This window comes from Barbus barbus (genome assembly GCF_936440315.1).
Source record: "Barbus barbus genome assembly, chromosome: 30".
Taxonomy (NCBI): domain Eukaryota; kingdom Metazoa; phylum Chordata; class Actinopteri; order Cypriniformes; family Cyprinidae; genus Barbus; species Barbus barbus.
Genome location: NC_136758.1, coordinates 14,235,805 through 14,249,887, shown reverse-complemented (window position 1 = coordinate 14,249,887; position 14,083 = coordinate 14,235,805). Strand labels below are relative to the sequence as shown.

At 40.6% G+C, this 14,083-nt stretch overlaps 1 protein-coding gene across 1 annotated transcript in view; it reads left to right on the top strand.

Moving 5' to 3' along the window:
• Positions 1–11,908, top strand: part of LOC306850332 (protein GREB1-like) — a 29,682-nt gene extending 17,774 nt beyond the window's left edge. The window contains exons 20-32 of the mRNA XM_079385904.1: positions 741–943; positions 1,795–2,270; positions 2,352–2,454; positions 7,708–7,863; positions 7,942–8,081; positions 8,236–8,397; positions 8,553–8,757; positions 8,846–9,008; positions 9,483–9,704; positions 9,789–9,924; positions 10,038–10,238; positions 11,069–11,207; positions 11,321–11,908. Of these exons, the coding sequence (XP_079242030.1) occupies positions 741–943; positions 1,795–2,270; positions 2,352–2,454; positions 7,708–7,863; positions 7,942–8,081; positions 8,236–8,397; positions 8,553–8,757; positions 8,846–9,008; positions 9,483–9,704; positions 9,789–9,924; positions 10,038–10,238; positions 11,069–11,207; positions 11,321–11,484 (2,470 nt within the window). The 3' untranslated portion in view covers positions 11,485–11,908. The remainder of the gene's footprint in view (positions 1–740; positions 944–1,794; positions 2,271–2,351; positions 2,455–7,707; positions 7,864–7,941; positions 8,082–8,235; positions 8,398–8,552; positions 8,758–8,845; positions 9,009–9,482; positions 9,705–9,788; positions 9,925–10,037; positions 10,239–11,068; positions 11,208–11,320) is intronic.
• The last annotated feature ends 2,175 nt before the right edge of the window (positions 11,909–14,083 follow it).

The window sequence follows — 14,083 nt, the reverse complement described above, 5'->3', positions numbered from 1 at the left end:
AAGCTTTTGACTTGAATAACCATGATGCAGGAGTAGTTTCCTAGAAATGTTTAATTAATTGTTTACATACATTAGCAAGCTTTAAGAGGCCCATTTCTGTTTCTATTTTGTTAGTTTGTCCAAATAATGGTTTTGGGAAATTGTACAGGTCTGCAAGACCTCAGAAAAAATGTTAACTGGGGCAATTTAACTCAAATAGTTTGTGCTGTTTTATTTTATTTTATTTGAGAGATTATTTGACAGTTTTATTACATTCAAAATGTATAGCAGGGTTTTTTATTTGGCTTATTTCAGTACCACTGTTAACCTATGCATATCTACATGCAAGCCTGGAAAAGTCATAGAAATTAATTCAACTTTAACTGTTTTTATATAATATAATATTATAAAATACGTATAAATGTCTGTATAATATACAATGTTGCTCTTATGCAGAGCAATAGTGTCTAGTAAAACATGCTTGAAATTGCAAACCATAGTAGTTACATTTTTTAATGTTCAATTTTTTTGATGGATTATTCAAAACGATTCACAAATTAGTATGAATGGTTCATTAGTTAATCATTCTGAATCCAAATGAATCATTATTCATTCATTTAATAATCATAAATGATTAGAGATGGAAAAGTAATGGAAATTCTTTGGTCAAATAGAATCTTGGCAAAAGATTAGATCTTAAAACAACAGCTTTATTTTCATGGTTTATACTCAGGCTTACCGTGTTGTTCCGCTGTCCTCAGATCTCTGAAGTACTGTGACCTGCGTGTTATCAGCTGCTGGTCTCTGCAGCGCACTACTCTCGAGCAGGAGCTGGGATTGGCTGCGTACCTGCTGAAGACAAAACAAGATGGCCAGCTCGGGCCGCACGCACGCTGTGACCTGTCTGAGAGTGACCCTGAAAAGCTCAGCACTGACAACGAGGACGAGGAGGTTGTAGTGGATGGTCAGTATTGCAAAACCAGAAAACATGAAGTATTTACTAAACTGAGAATAAACCATTTTGTTTTAAATATATAGGAAATGAGTGGGTATATGTAAACACTAAATTGGACGGACATTGACGTGGTGAAGGCACACCACAACTGCCCCAAACCTTCAGATAGTCAGAGAAAAAGACTATCAAGCTATTAGTCAGCTCAGCCTCACGCCATCTGTGTTTTAACACAGTCTTCAACACAGCTTTTGGGAGGAAGAGGATTCTCTCCCGAGACTCCAGCATCTCCTCGTTATCCTCCAACGCCTCATGTAAGGAAGTAAGAGGAAATGGAGATTAACTACCTCAATGACTGCATGTTCACATAGGTAGAACTGTTTCATCCTTTGGGGACATTTCCAAAAATCCAAACCTCAATGAATCAATAAATATCAGAATCTATAATTGTTTAAAACTGATTTCAAATTAAAATGAAGGATAACTTTCAACCAGCTTTGTGTTGTTTCATTGCCTGTAGTATATGTAAATGAACTATGTATAATCTTTCTCCATGTTACCTGCACCCAGATGAGCATGTTTATTTGTCGGCAGAAGATGTCCTTTCATTGTAACACACATCATTCTTTCAATTTCAAACCATTTTTTTTTCTGATTATAACTTATATACTGATTAAATAAAACTGATATTCTGAGTGGAATGCCTAAATTTACTTTGATACTAATAAAGTATGGGAAACAGGTCTGTTTTGGGATTTGGAACAGCTTTGTTTTCGGAAAGATTCCTGAAACTGGTGAATTCAAAGGTCTTAGACACTTACATAGTTCTCTCGCACTGACCTTATCTCTCTGGTGGTCTATAGTAAACAACGATCTCCCTAAACTGGGTAACCAGGCCTCCCCAGCTGGCTCTCAGCACCCTCAGTCTTACTGGACTCCTTTGGATCCAGACAAGCAGCCCAACCAAAGGCGACAGTCCAAATCCACCTCATCCGGCTCTTCATCCACACGGGCCTCTCCTCTACAGCAGAGCTGCTCTTGGGCACGCAATCTCAGCCGCCCACCTGTGGTGCTGCTCCCTAAAGCCGTCTATGACCTCATCACCACAGTGGATGCCAGTGGCCTGCCCAAGTCCACTTCCTTCCTTCCTCACTCTTCAGTAGAGTGGGTCAGCTCCTTTAGACCCCTCCTCAGCAAAATGATGACCTGCACCGAGCAGTCACTGTACTATCGCCAGTGGACGGTCCCCAAACCCCACCACATGGATAGCAGTAACCGAGCTGAAGGACGCACCGATAACTTCCACCCACGAAAGCTGCTGCTAAGTGGACCACCACAGGTAAACGAGCGTCTGAAACACTGGATGCCACTGTCAGTATTTGGCTGGTGGGTTAAAATGGAATTTGTTGTGTGTGTACAGGTGGGGAAGACTGGGGCATATCTGCAGTTTCTGGGTATTCTGTCTCGCATGCTGATCAGGCTGATGGAGGTGGACATCTACGATGAGGAGGACATCAACTGCAGTGAGTATTGTACCGCAAAGATTGTAAATATGATGTGATGTTAACACTTTAGTTAAGGCACAAATTCTCACTGCTAATTAGTTGCTTATAGTACGCAAAGTACTAGCACATTGGCTGTTTATTAGTAGTTAAGTCAAGTCACTTATTTGTATAGCACATTTAACAATGCAAATTGTGTCAAAGCAGCTTTACATTTTTCGTTTTGTATGAGTTTTGATAAATGTCCAATTTGGGTAACCACATTTCTTTAATGCTTGTTTGATATGATTATTCTCTTGTTCTCTGGCCTCTGGAAATGTGGGTATACCCTCCGCTCGATGTTGCAAGGTGCGAATCGCGCCCAATTTTTGTTCTAATGGGTGGTGTGAATCAAATAGAAGATACTGGTCTGTATGGGTGGGTTTACGGTACACCTCCACTTGTAATCTTCTGTCTTCACCCACTCTTATAGCACAATCCAAGAAAGGAAGTATATTTATATCCACTGAATTAATGTGCTCAGAGAACACATTAATCTCCCTTCTCTTAATCTTCACCCATGTATCGTCCACATATCTGAACCAGTGGCTTGGTTCCTCCCCACTATACGTGTCCAAAGCTTTTCTTTCCACTTTCTCCTTGTACAGATCAGCCACTATAGGCGACACTGGGGAACCCATTGCACATCCATGCTTCTGTCGATAAAACTCACCTTTGTACTTGAAATATGTTGTGTTTAAAAACAATTCCAACAGTGAACCAATCTCTTCAGGACTCTAGGTGTTCTCTCACCCAGTGTGTGGTCCTGACGCAACCTCTCTTTTACGATTTCAATCACCGGGGCGGTCGGCACACATGTAAACAATGATGTAACATCATATGACACCATAGTCTCATCTGACTCCAAGGAGAGTCCTTTGATTTTATCAACAAAATCCTTAGAATTCTGTATATGCCATTCCGTCTTACTCACCAACGGTTTCATAACCATGGACAAATATTTAGCTACACTATAAGTAACCAAATTAATACTACTCACCACTGGTCTGAGTGGAACACCCTCCTTATTTATTTTTGGTAATCCATATATACAAGGAGTGCTTTTCACCAGGGTACAGACGAAAATACAATTTCCGATCTATGGATTGTCGCTTTTCCAACGACTGTAAACAACTGATGACTTGCTTCGTATATTTCCCTGTAGGATCATGTTTCAACCGTTCATATGTATTGCTATCATTATAGTACCTATTCATGATAGTCCTCCGTATTCAAAACTACTGTACATCTCCCCTTATCTGCTGGAAGGATTGTGATGTTTTAATCCTTACTTAACAAAGTTACAGCTTGTTTCTCTTGTTTACTCCGATTAGGAGGTGGTGGCTTGGCACTAGACAAAGTCATGGAAATTTTTGCACGAAGCTGTTCGTCCTCCGCTTCTGGAATGTTATTACTCCGAATAGTAGATTCAGTTGCAGTAATTAATTCCACTACTGGAACATTGTCTGGTGCCACTGCAAAATTCAAACCTTTGGCTAGAACCTCCATCTCTGGCTCGGTGAGATCTCAGTCGGACAGATTTTCAAACACAGACAGATGACAGAACAGAAACAGGTGCGGAGTAATTAAACACAGGGCTAGGGACTAATGATTACAGGGAAACACGAGACACAGTCTGACATTACGCCCCCCTCCGGAAGGCGCGTCCACGCGCCATACACCATCCAATGGGGAGGGGGGGGTGGGCGCTCTGGAGGCCTCCAGGGATCAGGAGGCAGGGCTACCGGCCTCCAGAGTGGCGCCCGTTCCGGGAGCCATGGTGGGACAGGGGACTCAGGAGGCCATGGCGGGACAGGGGACTCGGGAGGCCATGGCGGGACAGGCCAGGTTCATGATTAACTAATGAACCATTCATACTAATTTGTGAATCGTTTTGAATAATCCATCAAAAAAATTGAACATTAAAAAATGTAACTACTATGGTTTGCAATTTCACAGCCATGGCCCGGCCACACAGGCCATGACCCTATAGCCCCCCCCCCAAAATTTTCTTGGGGAAGTTCCCCTCTGGGAGCAGTTGAGGAGGAGCGGGCACTAGGGGGTGCTTTGAAGGCGAGGTCACTTGGGGGTCACTCTGGAGGCGCAGACACTAGAGGGCGCTCTCGAGGAACGGGCTCTGTGGGGTGCTCTGGAGGCCCGGACTCTTGGGGGCGCTCTCGAGGCCCGGACTCTTGGGGGCACTCTGGAGGCGCGGCTCTGGAGGCGCGGACTCTTGGGAGCGCTCTTGAAGCGCGGAGCTGGACGGAACCGGCGGAGACACAGGAGAGCTGGACGGAACCGGCGGAGACGCAGGAGAGCTGGACGGGACTGGCGGAGACGCAGGAGAGCTGGACGGGACCGGCGGAGACGCAGGAGAGCTGGACGGGACCGGCGGAGACGCAGGAGAGCTGGACGGGACCAGCGGAGACGCAGGAGAGCTGGACGGGACCAGCGGAGATGCAGGAGGGCACCTGCGAGGAGCAGGCACCGGAGGACACTTGTCCATCTCTGGCGGGTTTGCCACATTCTCGTATGGCGGGCTTGCCTTATCTTCGGCAGGCGGGCTTGCCATATTTTTGGGCGGCGGGCTTGCCTTTTCTTCGGCAGACGGGCTTGCCATATCTTCTGCCGATAGGGTCGTGGGAGCCGCGAACGGCGGCGGGCTCAGGGGAGTCGCGGACGAGGGCGGGCAGCTCCGGCTCGGGCACGGATGTCTCCCTGGGAGGTCGATGGGGCAGTGGATACAGGCCCCGAGCCGGAACAGATGGAGAATGGCCGCGTCATGTAGCTCCGAACTCTTGGCGAGCCCGCAGAACTCCTCGGCATACTCCACAAACGGCAACTCGCGGAGTATAAGGGCGCGGAGGCGGGCGGCAAACTCCATTGCCGCGGACAAAAAACTGTTTCAAAACCGGAAAACAAAACGAGGGGTGAAAAGCGCTGCTTACTGCTGTTTCGGTCCTGTATTCTGTCACGCTACTCTGGAGCAAGGAGCGAGGAGACATGGAGATTCCAATCACAATGTTTTATTGAAATCCAAAACACGGAACGAGGAGCTTGAGGAATGACGAACAATACAGGACATTGGAGACAGGGAGACACAGGGCTTAAGAACACTGGGAAATCAACGAGGAAGAACAGAAACTGGTGCGGAGTAATTAAACACAGGGCTAGGGACTAATGATTACAGGGAATGAGGACAGGAACAGGAAGGCCAAATATGGACTCGAGAGGCGGGTAAAACACGAGACACAGTCTGACATCTTCTTACATTTACAACAAAAGAAACACCATTTTCACGACCGTGAGGTGAGAATTCTGGATAGAGAAGAGAGGTGGTTTGAAAGAGGCGTAAAGGAAGCGATTCGTGTAAAGGTGGAGCGTCCCTCTTTGAATAGGGAAGGGGGTTTGAGACCCCATCTGTCCCACGCCTATGATGCTGTGCTGGAAACGGTGCCACGACGCTGCAAGGAGAGATTGGAGTGCTTCGTTTGGAGAGTAGGAGGGGCACCATCGTGAGCTGTAACACCATCTACTCTTGCATGTGTTACACATTTAATCTAGTAGTCATATGACCTCTATAGGTCTGTTGATCATGTGACTTTTGTGTATATTTTTGCCAGAGTTACTTCCTGTTTTTACAACTGATGAAGGTGTTTGGATAGACACTGAAACGTCTTAAGCTTTTTATAGTCTAGTGATTTTAATAAAAAGTAAATTCTTTGGAAAGTTTTAAACACCTGGATGTTTTAGTGATGAATCTACACAGACATATTAATGCCTTAAGCCGGGCTCACACTGTGCGATTTTTAATAGTCTTTTGCGATTGTTGCTTGTCACACTGTACAAACATGATCCCCACGTCAGACTGTAGGATCTCAGTTGTCTTAATGTCAGACTGTACGACAGCCAAGACGCGATAAAAACGGACGTACTCAAGAAGACTTGTCCGGAGTTTTACGTCATCAATACGTAACCCGCGTTCTCTCGCTATAATGGTAGCTAGCAAACAACAGAAACGTGTAGCGTTAGTTTTATTAATTACATGCCTTGATGTAAAAAAAAAAATAAAAAAAAAAAACGAAAAAGACGACGTGTGTGGAGCAAGTCATGGCTGGGCAAAGAGGACTTTATGGACTTCCAGTTCTACAGAGCGAACTTGAGGTAATTTTGTTATTCGAGTTTAAACATCCTGCCCCTTAATAAATAAATTTTAAGTAAACTTTACTTTGTACATATATTGTTTTTACAAATAATGCATGGTTTGAAGTTGTCGCGCTAATTGCGTCATCAAGTTCAGTGCTCCTATTGGTTCTTGGTTTGACGGTCGTCGTAGGAGATGTCACACTGCAGGAAAGTGTCTGAAGTCTTCTGACACTGCCAGAATTTAATCGGAGGAAAAAATTGATCGCAACGGCCATTAATCGGCTGTCTGTGAACATGTCAAACCAGCGATCTAGACAACCGATTTTAGCCTAGGATTATAGGAATCTTTTAGGATTTTCAAAATTTGTCTCAGACGACCAAATCGTGGCCAAAATCGCACGGTGTGAGCCAGGCTTTATTCTGCATGACCATAGTTTAGATCTCTTAATCCTGCCCCATACCTAAACTACCTTACTATTAATAAGCAGCAAGTTAGGAATTTATTGAGCCAGAAGTTGTAGTTAATAGTGACAATTGGTCAGTGTGTGAGCCGATATATAATACATCTAAAATGTAAAAATATTCAGTCCATTTAAATTTACTGCACATATCGATCTTCTGTTGGGTCACATGTCTTCATGTGATACAAATTCACAGGTCAGAGTTTACCAAACTTGAACTTTGGAATTCAGCGAAATTCGCATGAGCTTGCATTTCCTGTCTTCCCCTTTCCTTCGCACATTTGCATACATATGAATGGAAGCTAATGGAGCAAAACGTGTAGTATTCAGCCCTTTAGGAATCACATTATTAGCTTGGGAATCAGTTTGATTACACTGTTGCACTATAGAGTCTTAATTCGCTGAAAAGAACCGACTCATTTGTGAATCGGACTACATTGGTTGCGCTGTATGTTTTTTGTTCTCTAAAAAGAACCAACTCAGAGTCAATGGTTCAGGATTCAAGAGTAAACTGGTTGCACTGCTTTGTTTTTGTTTCACTAAAAAGAACAGACTCATAAGATTCATTTGTTCAGGAATCATGCTACACTAGTGCTGTATCCGTGATGATTAATACTTTTTTCTCCAGTTTGCGAGAAAGATTTGGTGCGATATCACCAGCCCATAGCGTTGTGGCCCAATACAGACACAGTACGAGGGATGCCCTTTGATTACACCATCCATGATCCTAAATACGAGGACATCAGCACTGTCTACTCACCAGATTTCACTCCAAATTCAAATGGTGAGACCATCAAGATTATCACATATGGTTTAGTTGAGCCCTACTATAATAGTTCTGGCTTTTTCTTTTCTGCATTAGATGGAAACTCCAGAAGGCAGGAAGATGTGTATCTACACAGGCGAACGGCACGGATAAAACTCTCTAAATATGCAGCTTACAACACATACCATCATTGTGAGCAATGTCACCAGTATATGGGCTTCAATCCGCAGTATCAGGTGAGCCCTAATACAGTTTATTACACAGTGCTCTCGAATACTTGAATCTGACTAGTCAATGGTAGCACTGAGATTCTGATTCAGAGACTAATCTATATTATTATGTGTGTGTTTTGATCTGACTGTATTTTGTGGGTCGTTGATCTGTTTGCAGCTGTACGAGTCCACCCTGCATGCCTTTACATTCTCTCACCTTCTACTGGGAGAGGAAATCCAGCTCTACTTCATCATTCCCAAATCCAAGGAGCATCACTTCTCCTTCAGCCAATCAGGAGGCCAGTTGGAGAGCATGAGACTGCCCCTCACTTCCGATTGGGTACAAACTAGCAGTCAACTAGTAGAGGCCAAATGTGCCATGAGTACATGATGACAATTATATGTTCACTTAATAGTTTCAATATACAGCTACTGTCTTCTGAAAGGGTTTATTTAACTAAGCTTGACAACTGAAGGTAGATTTGATGTTTGCAGAATCCTGATGCCATCAAAAGCCCAATATTCACACCCACCACTGGTCGCCATGAGCATGGCTTGTTTAATCTGTATCATGCCATGGAAGGAGCCGCCCACCTGCACATTCTAGTGATTAAAGAGTACGAGATGGCCGTCTACAAGAAATACTGGCCCAACCATATAATGCTTGTCCTACCCACTATCTTCAATGGAGCTGGAATAGGTAACCATCAGCAGATTATCATAATGATCCATTGATGTTGATGTCAGTGAGGTCTTTAATAAATTTGCCTTCTCTCCCATGTACTCAGGAGCAGCTCATTTTCTGATTAAAGAGCTGTCTTATCATAACCTGGAGTTAGAGCGGAGCCGGAGAGTGGAGCATGGCAGTCGGCCACAAGAAGTCTGGCCCTTCATCATCCTCGCAGACGATTCTTGTGTAATGTGGAACAGTGTTGATGTTGATCCAAAAAGGTGCTTCATTTTGGGATTTTAATTTATTTACACTTTTGTTTTAAAAAATTTCATATTTAGTTTATGAATTTTTCTTTTATTTATTTTTTTTAGCTAAAAATGACTGTTTGTGAGTATTATTATAATTATTATTATTATTATTAACTACAGTTTTTCACGACATTCTCTAAAAAAGTGCCAGTCTAAAAAGGTGCGTTGACACTTAAATTAAAAATAAAAAAAATATTTAAAATGTATTTTTTTAGCTAGAAATGACTCTTTTGAGAGTATAATTTCTATTATTATGAATATTATTATTTATATATTAAAAAACCTATATTAACTACAAAATATAAAATAAACTGAAAAAAATAATTATCCAGTCATCACAAAAGACTGATATTGGTCAGGGAATATAAGAACAGAATTAATATTGGTCCATCCCTGTTTGCTGTAGACCATCTGTTTTAAGTAGTGTATTTGTATGTTTTTCAGCGGTACCACAGGGACAGAAAGAAATGTGTCCTTGAAACAGGTTCTTCAGCACATGGAGTCTTCTCCAGATATTACTCAATATGGCTTATGTGGGATGAGGAAGTGGTCCAGTCGTGGAGGTGGGGTCGGACCACAAAAAGAGCCCTTCTCGCGTGGACACCTACATGACTTCCTGCTACTTAACGTGGACCTAACACAGAATGTGCAGTACAACAAGAACCGGTAAGTTTCTAGAAAGCCCAGCTACTTTAGTTGTTTTTCCTCCATTATTGTCCAAATATTCACATCTCACTCTCTCCACAATAGTTTCACATGTGATGATGTGGACTTCAACCTACGTACCCACAGTGCAGGCCTCCTCATCTGCAGGTTTAACAACTTCAGCGTGATGAAGAAGCAGATCGCCATTGGTGGATATGGGACCTTCATCATCAAAACTAAGGCAAGTTTCTAACCAACGTCCAAAACTGTATTGATGTTTTATTCTGTAGATCTATAATAACAATCATATTCCATGCAACTACAAAAACAATGGTTCTTCTGAATTCTCCACAGATGACCGATGTCCCCACCACAATCCAGCCTACTCAGTACATCTGTGCTCCTGACAGCAAGCACCTGTTCCTGGCCACGCCAGCTCAGCTACTGCTGGAGAAATACCTCCAGCACACCAGCCATCGCCTCTTCCCCCTCAGCGCCCAAAACTACAGCCACCCAGTCCTCTCTGTCGACTGCTACCTAAACCTCGGCCCAGAGGTACTTCAACAGACTTTTAGTACCTTAAAAAATTCCATAGTAGACTGATGTGACAGTTAATTGAAATAAAGCTGAAATCTCAGTATAACTGTGCAATTATCAAATTGCAAAGGCTGCGATTTAATTGAATAGATGCATTACATGTTTCAGAGAGAATCACGAAACTCCCATCTGTGCATGTGCTAGTATGGATGGCTTGTAATGTGCATTTGGGAAAGCAACGTTGCAAATAAACCTGCTGTTGTCAACAAAAGTGAAACTGTTTAAGCAGTTTTCTGCCAAAACTAGTTGGTTATGTTTGAAAATTAAGAATTAAGACTATAAGTTTTGTTGTTGTATTGTAAAATAAAATGATTACATTTCTACTTAGTAGAATCTAACAGTAACATTTTTCTTTTTTTATCATTTTTATTTTGTTATTATTATCATTATTATTATTTATCACATTGATTTGGGGCTAAATTGTGCAGCCCTACAAACAAGCACTACACACTTGGTAGTTGTTATTATTATTATTTTTTTTATTTATTTACATTTTTAAGATTTTATTTATATATATATATATATATATATATATATATATATATATATATATATATATATATATATATATATATATATATATATATATATATATATATATATATATATATATATATATATATATATTTATTTATTTTTCAAAATCTTGCAGCTCTGCATTGGTGGATCTAGATGGCAATACCATGGTACTTAAAGGAACCTTAAAGTGTACCTGTTGTATCGCTACTGTGTGACCTATCCTCCATAGTTTCACACGATTCTAAATAGTTTTTGTTGTCTGTTCCCAGGTGACTGTTTGTTTTGTCAGCTCCAGACCTCACTCCATTAACTTCAGCACTACTGGTCTGCTCTTCAGTGGCCTCCTCTTATACTTCTGTGATTCCTTTGTGACTCCTGGATTCCTTAAAAAGTTCCAGTTCCTGAAAGGTAAAGACCAGGGAGATAAATAGTAGATCTATCTGTCTGTCTGTCCATTTAACTCATGAAAACTCTAGAAAATTGTTCTCTGTTTAATAAGTATTTGCTCTTTTTTGCTCCAGGAGCGACTCTGTGTGTGATCTGTCCTAACCGCAGTTCTCTACGTCAGACTGTAGTTCGGCTGGAACTAGAGGAGGAGTGGCGGTTTCGTCTCAGCGATGAGTTTCAGACCGCCAACGCCAAAGAGGACCAGCCTCTCTTTTTCCTCACAGGAAAACACATATGACTGTCAAAACCTGAAGACTCAATCATAACTGTCCTTTCTGTATATAATATTAGCTCTGTATATAATGCACAGGATGTGCTGTAAATTTACTGCTTGTTTGCTGTTGTTGTTTTCTCACTCTCTCTTTTTAAGATCATACAGGAAAAGTATAAGATTATTTCATTGCATATGGATGCACCATCAAAACCAGATTTACTCACATCTTTGTTTAAAATGTATTTATTTACCGTGACCTTTCTGTGTTTTATTGTTTGGTGTTTTTTTCTGTCACAGCCGGATCTCTTAATGTAAGCTTAATGCACAGTAATGAAGTGTTAAAAGAACAGATTGAAGTATTTTTGTAGCTGTGTTTGGCGTGTTCTGTGATGAGTGTGGATGAGGGTGTATTGTCATTAAAGTACTTATGTCATGCATTTCAAATCTATACAGTTTCCGCTCATCATTGCTTTACTGTTCCAAATGCTTTTACCGCTGTACCACTGTATGAACACTAGAGGGCAGAACAATCACATTTTACCGCCTGAAAGGAAAGCATAAATCAACAATTATAAAAATCTAGACACTATGTATTAAAGAAAACCTCTTGGTCTCAGTCCATAAAGACATATTTGAAAATTAACTTTTAGTAATCAGTGTTGTAGGAGACGAAGCTAAAAACTTTCAATACTACACTAATCTATTACTACTACTTGTTTTCTTGTAGACAGAAACAACTGTTAGCTAAATTGGGTAGTGTTTCGATTTTTAGTCTGTTATTGCACAGTAATTATAGAAAACGTGTTAAAAAAGTGTAATGTTGGTAGAGATGATAAAAAGAACATTTATTATTTTAATAGAGCTGAAGGTTATGATTTAATTGGCTCAGAAATCAAAAGTGCTCTTTATAATAGGCTTTTTACGATAATAGATTTTATCAGTTGCCTTGTTTATTAAATAGGACCAGCAGAGGGCATAACCTCACGGTTGCTGGTGGCAATGTATGAGTAAACTGGTTGTTTCCAAGTGTTTTCAAAATAATGCTTGCAAATTTACTTTGCAGCTCACTAATGTCAGTTGTTTGTGCCTCAACAAAATTAATTTATTAACAGTAATACTTTTATAAATTCAGTTTCTATGACAACGCATCATTCTCATGCTCTGTAGGGAAGAATGGGAGTATTAATTACCTGCTAGGCATGTTACTTAACAGTTAACAGCATGTACCACTCATCGTTCTGTTAATAAAGGATCAATGTGTCACTCAAAATGTTTACAGCAACCACAGCATGTGTCATGTTACGACCATCCACAAACATGTCTGCAGCTTGCAGTTAAATTCATCGGTGTCACCTGTACATATCTTTCGATCATAAATCATTTAGAGTACACTCAATCCTTCAAACTGAAATATTACCCATCATACTTGTATTATGGTATATGGGATGAGGTATTTAACACTGAATGCAGCATATTTGTGCTAGCCAGTTTTCAGCCATTCAAATGTTGCACAATTGAATCACTATCTAGATAGACTAAGAGCACACACGCAGTCGCTGTCATCTGGTATGACTCTTTATGTCATATTCTCTGAAGCAAGTGGAAACGGTGGCTCGTGTTGCAAGTGTACATTCTGGCCGTCTCTGGTGGGGTAAGGGTCAGTCTCACAAGAGTCACAGAAACATCATAACCCGCCCCTCCTGAAATGACATGTGACATGATGTGACGGGTCCCTGGAACTGGAACTTGCACAACTTAAAAATAACCTTATTATTATCAGGCTCACAGTTGTTGCAGCCTGTAACTGTAACTTAATGTCTTTTTAATAACTTTAACTTAAGTCATTTTATCCTGCTGCAAGTCAAGTTTCAATAATAAGCATTTTATTGAAAGTGCATTAAAAGTCAGGATTTCCAATAGGATTTTTGTTTTGGTAAAACTTTAAAACTGTCTTGGAAACTTAGATTTTTGTTAAAATGCTTTTTTGGTATAGATTTATTTGTACTATTACTTTTCCCAGACTAAGATTTTCAGTGTTAAAATATACAAATCCATCATAATTATATATTTAATCTTAAAATCACCTTAATTTAAAATAATTGACTTACACTTACACAAACTACAACAATTTTGTCCCTAATAAAGTTTTTATTTCTTCAAAGGTTGGTGTGAAGTGTTAGTGTGAACAGTGAAGATCATGCTTAAAACAAACAAACAAACAAAACAAATATAAATCTACCACAGGCACGTGGTAGCAAGAAATCACAGTCCTGATATTCAGATCAACAGCATGATTTCAAGTGTAGTAGTGTTTCATACTACAGTTCAATAAATGTGAAGTTAATACTGAGTAACTTAGGTTTTAAATAATAAATTGCTACAACGCTTCCAAACCAAGTCAAAGCAAAAATCAACTGTCACCCCTCTTAGAGCAACATCGTGGATGAATCAATGTTTAGAACGAATTGTTTAACCTTAACTGTCACCGTCCCGTATACGGGACACCTAACTTTACTTCAATATATTACCATTAAATCCTAATCTAATCATGACAAACTATATATCATTGGAAAGGTCCAAGACTCCTAAATAGATATTTCACCACTGTTTGTTATAAAAAATT